This window comes from Scardinius erythrophthalmus, assembly GCF_964197995.2.
Source record: "Scardinius erythrophthalmus genome assembly, chromosome: 13".
NCBI lineage: Eukaryota > Metazoa > Chordata > Actinopteri > Cypriniformes > Leuciscidae > Scardinius > Scardinius erythrophthalmus.
Window position 1 is genome coordinate 20449159 of NC_138233.1, and position 8766 is coordinate 20457924.

The 8766-nt window shown below is 36.4% G+C and overlaps 2 protein-coding genes across 3 annotated transcripts in view; one reads left to right on the top strand and one right to left on the bottom strand.

Moving 5' to 3' along the window:
- The first annotated feature begins 1036 nt into the window (after positions 1-1036).
- On the top strand, positions 1037-7312 carry mmgt1 (membrane magnesium transporter 1). The gene is made up of 4 exons (XM_081382395.1): positions 1037-1200; positions 5359-5411; positions 5502-5605; positions 5690-7312. Exons 1-4 carry the CDS (start codon positions 1122-1124, stop codon positions 5817-5819), a joined length of 366 nt encoding a protein of 121 aa, XP_081238521.1. The 5' UTR covers positions 1037-1121; the 3' UTR covers positions 5820-7312.
- A 1282-nt stretch (positions 7313-8594) lies between these two features.
- ints6l (integrator complex subunit 6 like) overlaps positions 8595-8766 on the bottom strand; it is a 23057-nt gene continuing 22885 nt past the window's right edge. For both annotated transcript variants that reach the window (XM_081381968.1, XM_081381967.1), the window contains one exon: positions 8595-8766. This exon is cut by the window's right edge and continues 1416 nt beyond it. The gene's annotated coding sequence lies outside the window, so the exon portion shown is untranslated.

The window sequence follows — 8766 nt, forward strand, 5'->3', positions numbered from 1 at the left end:
CAGCAATGTGTTCGAGCAGTTCATATTGGGCAAACGCTGCGCATGAGGGTCGTTTCCTTTTATTCTGCATCGTCATTGTCGAACAATCTATATAACTATTAGGGCTGTCAAATCGATTAATCGCATCTAACATAAAAGTTTTTGTTTATATAATATATGTGCATATATATATATATATATATATATATATATATATATATATATATATATATATATATATATATATATATATATATATATATATATATGCATACACAGACACACAAATATATTATATAAACAAAAACGTTTATGCTTAGATGCTGCGATTAATCGATTCGACGGCCCTAATAACTATACATATTTCAAATGGTTTAGAATTTTAAATTAGAATATTAAAGCTACATTCATGATGCAATATTCCTGCAATGACAAGTTCAAATCCCCATGCACTCCAACTTTTTTGTATAAAACCCTCATATCTCTTTAAACATTTTTCTATACTGCCAAATTTATATTTGAGGCGCACACCCTCAGAAAACCAGCTACTGTTTTGATTATTATATTCACTAGTTAATTGTGTGTACAGCTGTAGTGGCAGTGAAATAATAAAGTAATAATAACGTGTAATAAATAAATAAAAATGCATACATACATAAATCTAAAAAACTAAAAATAGTTTTATATTCTATTGAGAAACAAATGTTGATTTTTAGGTAGACTACAGGTGATTAGATTACTTTTGAAGACAAAATTTTTTCAATCGTTCATGAAACGAATATGTTTAGGTAAGTATTGCATTCATAAATGTAGGTAAAATAGATAATACATTCTGTACAGTTCAAATTTTAAGATTCTGGGTCAGTGTAGAGCTGTGGGGTTTTATTCAGTTATATTTTATTTTTTACTGTAGAGACTTTTGAGTTACTTTTGAATGTTGAGTTGAGATTTTGTGTGTTTATATTGTAGATAGGTAATTCTGTAATTATTTTGTTCTGTTCGCCTACATACGCTACGTATGTCTCTTTAAATGCACGTTTAATGGCAGAGGGCAACCGGAAGTGCGGCGGTGATGACGCAGCGCTCATTGAGGAGTGCTTCACGCGCCCAGCATTGGCTCGATCGGTTGTTCTCGAGTTAAAATGGCTTCGTCCTTTTGGAAAGGTGTTGTTGGTGTGGGCCTTTTCGCCTTGGCACACGCAGCTTTTTCAGCGGCACAGCGTAAGTATTGTTCTTCCAGAAACGAGAGTGAATTGGACAGACATGTAGTTGTTTAGTAAGCTGCAACGTTAACTTAGCTGATGGTGGTCCGGCGGTGAGTGCGGCCTCTCTGCAGAGCTCAGTGTGCATGACAGCTTCAGCAGGACAAAACCCGAGTGAGATTCCTGTGTAGAGAGCATTTTAGAGAGTGTGGGATCACGTATATTATGTCCAAAAATGCTGTCTTGGTCGGCAGCTCACTAACGTTAGGTTTTGACACTCAACATTTATAACAGCACAATACACGGGAAGAAGTTGTTTTCTACCATAAATCACGTATCGTGCAGTCTGACTGAGACTTGTGCAAGATCAGTGTTTGTGCGGTGCGTGTTGAGTTTTATCGGGGCGTTTATAACGCAGTATGATTGGTATTTCAGAAGTAGTCATCTTTACTATGTAAGCTTACATTATTCAAACCTTCCCTAAAGGCAATGTGTTGATTAACCTTCACGAAGTAAATGAAAAATAACTCGCAACCAGAATTTGTTTCCTTTCCAAATAATGCCATTTCACCTGCTATTTCTGCAGCAGTGATGTCAGAATCTCTCGTTTGAGTCGGATCTTTTCATTGAACAGATTCGTTCACGATTCACATTGAGCGATTCTATAACATGTTCAACTGAATTGTTCCGACAGCTTTCGACTCATTGAACCGAGAACCGTCTCATTCTAGCATGTCCGATTCGTGAGCAGACAATAGACGAATAAACTTTTATTTAAAAAATAATTAAATAAAAACCTTTATTAATCCTCTTCAAATAACAAAACAATATTATCACTTCTAAACACAATAAATCCATTCACCATATATGGAAAGAAGATATTTTAATTAAACACGCACGTAATTAATTTGTATCTGAAACTCCATCCAAAAGTGACTCCATTTTGTAAGGTCACTTAGTAAAATGATTTTGATCAAAGTAATTCCAAACTTCACTGCGCCTAGATGCAGATAATGACACTGTCATCAAATACAATCAACTTTACAAGCTCCATAGCGCCACCCAGTGCACGTTTAGTGTACGTTTACACGACAACGATGTACTAAAAACGGAAAGGTTTTTTTTCTTTACACAGATGACAACGTTGTCAAAATGATCCCCATTAACACTGATCCGTGAAAATGACTAAAGCACGGTATTATTCATGCCAGGCCAGTAGTCGGCGATGTCACTTTGTAAAGAAACACTATGCACCTAGACTAAACGCGTAATACGCATGCTGTCACCGTTTTCACAGATTTGCGTTTTAGTAGTTTACAAGGAGACGATAATGTTATCGTTTTCAAAAACTTGCACTTAACCCGTTTTCAAAAGTTCGCATTTTCAGGCCTGTTTGCATTTTCTGTTGTCGTGTAAATGAACGTCCAAAACGCATATTAAGTTTTTCGTTATTAGTTGGAAATGGTGTCGCTTAAACTGCCACTTAGTTATAACTGAGTTTTATTTTGCGTGCTAATTTCACTGCATTTATGGCCAGCAAAGCAACATATGTACCAATTCGAATAGTATTCTTATTTTTCGAAAAATCGAATATTTGACTATTCGTGCACACCCCTACTGGCTTTATGCAAATTTTTTACTAACCTACGTAGATATGTTGCAGAAGTGAGACTGAAATTGCTGACGATTTGTTTCGGCAGTTCAGAATTTATCCTTTCTTTTAGGAGACAATAACCTTGTTTGTTGTGCACTTTGATTTTTTAAATTTTGTGGATATTTTATGCCCGGTTTCACAGACAAGACTTAAGGCCCTTTCACACCGGATGCGTAACGAAAAAGCGAATAGTTCGTGTGCGAATAGTTCGCGTCAAAACCATAGACTGTAAAAAAATATGGACGTAGTGACCGTGACGTCACCCGTAGGTTTCTGAAGAGCATTTTTGAAGCCTAAAGTGGGCGGAGCCGGCCGTCGCCATCTTGGCCTTGCGTCACTCCCGGATAACAGAAAATGGACAAACAGGCGGGGGGGGCGTGAGTGGAGCTGAGGAGCCTGGCCTGGCTATCTGAAATCACCTAGCTCGACGTGATCGAGTTAGCTGATGATGTAAAGCCAATTAAACGTTCCTATTTTTGCCCTTCGAAATATTATAATAGTTAAAAGACATGGCTACAAGTGAGACTGTGTATTACTTCGAGAGTGTTTGTGTGTGACAGTGATTTATGTGCATACATGTCCGTCACTCTTTCATGGTCCGTCAGCGCGGCATCGCTCAAGTTCGTAGAGAGCTTATTCAGTCCATTTTAAATTCTGATGTTGGCCGTCTCTCAAATGGGTTATGGTTTAACCGTTAAACCATAGATATATTGCCTTTGAAGTGCAAGTAAATGCGCTAGAAAATCCGCGCTCATTCACGGACGGAGAAAGCGCCGACGCCCGCATGATTTCATCTGACGGTAACCTACATAAGCATATTATAATCCATCTGTTCCATGGGAGCAGAACAAACGAGCATTTATTGACGTTTTAAATTTGAAAACCCCAAAAAGCAACGAAATTGTCAGACATCCATTAGTGCATGTTCACAGAGGAAAACAACTGAAATACAGCGCTGGTTGTTCTCTCGAACGATAACGACGGAATCCAAAGACGTGAGCTTTGTAACGTTACCCAAGTATTAAAATTGTATGAAATGATAATCCCGAAAAAAAGCACAAACACTGCAGAGATGGCAAGTTCAGCAGCTAACATTGCTGAGGTGAAGTGACGGCTAGTAACAGCAGACAAACGGCTAGCACTGACAGCGGCAATCCATCTGTCACTCAAGTGGCTTGGCCACACCCTTAAATTTAAATATTAATCAACTAAACGGACGAGTTATAAAATAATTCACCCCCCTCACAGTTGTTATGAAGGGCAAAATTAGCTGTATAGACCAAATCCACATACAGACACCAGGCTTTAAACACGTTTTTTTTCTGCTGTAAAGTTGGTCATTTTAACATGGGGGAGATACAGATTTGACTCACTTCTGACAACAGCCTCAAGCGGCCAGTCAACGAATTACAGTTTAACTCACTTCCGTGTTGGTTTCAAGGGAGAGACGGGGAGGTTGCCGCTTGGTCAAACCCATCACATGAGCTGCGTAAACACGGTCTCTATCTCTATCTTTGACGATTAGCTTTCTATCCCAAATGTAGTTTAGCCTTCTAGCCAACACAGCACAGGACTATACAACGACGAAAACTATCACACAACATACTCACAGTCGTGATAACCGAGTTGGTTGGCAATACTACACCACACAATCATTGTCCTTGTAGTATGCGATTGGCTGAAGCCTTTTCTGTCGCCGCAAAAGTAAAAAAAAAATCGACATCGAAGCGAAAAAAGTTGTTTTTCCGCCGCAGCACATTCGCGTTCGGTGTGGAAGCGCTCATTACACAAACAGCTGATCAAAAAATAAAACCATTGCGCGAATTATTCGTGCGTCAAAATCGCATCCAGTGTGAAAGGACCTTTAAGCTTAGTCCCAGACTAATATATGTTTGAGCTTTTTTAACTGAAAGCAACTTGTACTGACATATCTTAAAATATGGCAGTGTCATTGTTTTGTCTCAATATGCACATCAGTAATGTTTAAGTTTATATAAGCTACTTAAATATCTTAATTACACTACGGCCTAATCCTGGCTTAATCTAAGCCCTGTCTGTGAAACCAGGCCTTAAACTCTCAAACAGCTACAATACACACTGCATGAAAGGTAATATTTAAAAAAGCAGAATGTGACTGAGATGTTAGAGACTACGGGATGATATAATTATTATTTTTATTTTTTACTGTTCGAAAGAACCGATTTGTGGAAACGACACGAGCTTCCCATGACTAGATGCAAACAATTAACGCTAGATACTTCTTTTTGCATGTATTATCACTTGCAAAAAAAAAGCTTTGCTTTATATGCCAAGCATAGAGAATTCTAAACTTGAGCAAACATGCAAATGTGCCCATTGCAAAAAACAAATCCAGTTGTAAACTTAAATATAAGAACTTTTAATGTGCAAGAATGGTGGTATTGTGCTACTTCCGACTCTGTAACTCTGCAAAATGACTTGTTGTACCCCTTTGTTTAGAGGGAATGTCTCTCATTCATCCTAAAAAGATTTTTCTTTTTCTAGACCGATCCTACATGCGACTGACAGAAAAAGAGAACGAAACATTACCTATAGATGTAAGTTTCAATCAAACACCAGACATTGATCATATTGAATCGCATGCATTTGTTTCCCTCAATACAGCTTCTCTTGTGTTGTGTTTTCAGATAGTGTTACAGACTTTGCTGTCGTTTGTGATCACGTGTTATGGCATAGTGCACATCTCAGGCGAGTTCAAAGACATGGATGCTTCTTCAGAGCTCAAAAACAAGTAAGCTCATAGACTAATGCCTGGCTATATCAGAAATAACTTGCATCGAGCTCACTTATGTCTCTTTATTGTTTGCTCTAACAGGACATTTGACACATTGAGAAATCACCCGTCGTTCTACCTGTTCAATCACCGAGGCAGAGTACTCACTCCGAGCCCCCAGGCCTTGCCCTCCAATCCCCTGCGGTTACGCAAACTGGAAAACTTTCATTGAGACTGGCCTTCTGTGGGCTGCCTTGTCCGGTTTCATTTCGTTTTTCTTTCTTAAATTTATTTTTTAGCTCCTCGGTTGGAAGGGAAAATAAGCATATTTTCCTGTCTTTATGTATATGTGAATATGCTGTACAAACACGCATCTCTTGTGGTTACTATTTGTCAATGGACTGTGCCAACTCCTTTTCCAGCTGATATGTTTGTAAATACTTGTTATTGCTTGGGAGTCTTAAGTCTGTAGCCCTCCGGTTGGCTGTCGCGCACAGGGCACGAATCCTATCATGTACGATGTTAGTTTGCCATGTTTTTTGGCTAAACTGAACCCCCAACTGCAACAGGTTCTTCCCTGTACCCTTCTTAATTGAGGTCGATATTGTGGACCATAAATTGTTTTTGTGTTCAGAAGCAGTAGCTCTTATTGCTGAAATTCAAATTTGAACTTATTTAAATAATACTGAGAGTGATTGAAACTATTAAAACATGTCTGAGCAGGGCCACAATAGATGTAGAATAATAGTAATTCTAACAATACTGTGAACACCATGGTGAACACTCAGTGGGAATGAATGGTAAACATTTTTGAGGGGGGAGGGGGATCGGGGGAGGGCAATGTTTTCTGATTTATTTCATGTTGAGACACAACTCCTTATTTTTACCTTAATAAATTCTAAAATTTTATTGATGAATTTGTAACTTGGATTAAAACCACTTATTTTTGCCCCTTAAGTCTGGTTTATCCTGAATGTGTATGAAACTAACAGAGATTATACGATTAAGCATGCTCTTTTTACGCTATAAAGATTGTTTTGCAATGTCAAGACCTGCTAACCGGCCAAAACGTTTTTGTCATGCTATAATGAGTTTTATGCTTGCGCATTCAAGGACATATGTGGTTGTGGTAAATCAACCTGGTTATGCATTGTTTTCCATGCAAGTAAAGAATGGGCAGTTGGTCCAGAAACAGTCCAGTTTAAGCCTGTAATTATACTAATCCTTCACTAAGCCCCTTTTTTTTGTTAGAGGAGACCTGCTAAGTACCTGCAATGGCAACCCACTTATCCCAACACTATTTAGTCTCTTCTGGTATTAATAGCTTATATGACATTGATTTAAACACTGATAAAGATCATATTACCTTTTGTGAGATAATACTTGTGTTATTAGTACAACTTTAGAGTATTTCTACTGCTGTAGTTTTACTTTGACATCATAAATCAAATACTTAAGGCCCGCTTCAAACCAAGGACTATAACTATAAATATATAGTTCTAAAAATAGTTTTGATTATAAAAAAATTGCGGATAATAATAATAGACAATCAGGTCTATAAATGAGATGAGAGGTGTAGGTGTTGAAAGGGAAAAAAATACTATAGCTATTTACAGGGGGTTTCTGCTGGTATGCAAATGTCTTCATTTGGGCCTTTAGAGCAATTAAAAATTGATTAAATTCATAAAGTCATGGCATTAAATTATGGAAGCTTGTTTCCGCCACAAAATAAAAAAATAAAAAGATAATTGTGACTTTTTATCTCACAATTGCGAGTTTACATCTCGCAATTCTGACTTTATTTCTCAGAATTCTGAGATATAAAGTCAGAATTGTGAGATATAAAGTCAGAATTGTGAGATATAAAGTCAGAATTCTGAGATATAAAGTCAGAATTCTGAGATATAAAGTCAGAATTGTGAGATATAAAGTCGCAATTGCGTGTTATAAAGTCAGAATTCTGACTTTTTTTCTCGCAATTGCGACTTTATATCACGCAATTCTGACTTTATATCTCAGAATTCTGACTTTATATCTCAGAATTCTGACTTTATATCTCAGAATTCTGACTTTATATCACGCAATTGCGAGATATAAAGTCAGAATTGCATGATATAAAGTCGCAATTGCGTGTTATAAAGTCAGAATTGTGAGATAAACTATTCTAAGGTAAAAAAAAAAAAGTCCGTCTTCCCCCCCCCCTTAGAATTGGACTTTATATCTCAGAATTCTGAGAAAAGATGTCAGAATTGCGAGATATAAACTCGCAATTATGTGTTATAAAGTCAGAATTGCGTGATACAAAGTCAGAATTCTGAGATATAAAGTCAGAATTGCGTGATATAAAGTCGCAATTGCGAGAAAAAAAGTCAGAATTCTGACTTTATAACACGCAATTGCGACTTTATATCTCGCAATTCTGACTTTATATCTCAGAATTCTGACTTTATTTCACGCAATTCTGACTTTATATCTCGCAATTCTGAGAAATAAAGTCAGAATTGCGAGATGTAAACTCGCAATTGTGAGATAAAAAGTCGCAATTATCTTTTATTTTTAATTTTTTTTTGTGGCGGAAACAAGCTTCCATATTAAATGTTGCACGTACTGCAAAAAAAGACATTCTCCCTCAGTATTTTGTCTTGTTTTCCAGTACAAATATCTAAACATTCTTAAATCCCAAAAAAATTGGAGAATCAAAATGAAGATATATATTCTGGTTTTCTGAGAAATTAAGTAAAATAAATAAAATAACTGAGTTTACAATTAAAACAAAAACAAATATGTCAATGGGTTTTGAATTAAGCTTAAAATTAAGTTGATTTTTCTGAGCCCATTGGCAGATATTTTTTCCTGTTTTAATCATACATCATTTTGATCAATTTCACAGAAAATAAGACTTTTTATTTCACAGAAAATAAGACTTTTTATTTAATATCATTTTGCTTCTCAAGTAAATTAATCTTTTAAGATATTTGCACTGGAAAACGAGACAAAAATCCTTTTAGAGAAATCATTCCATTTATTATTATTATCAATGTTAAAACAGTTTGAAAACCACTTAATATTTCTGTGGAAACCATGGTAAAAAAAATAAAAAATCTGGATTATTTTAAGAATAGAAAGTTCTAAAGAACAGCATCTATTAGAAATCATTTGTAAGACTGTAAATATATTTT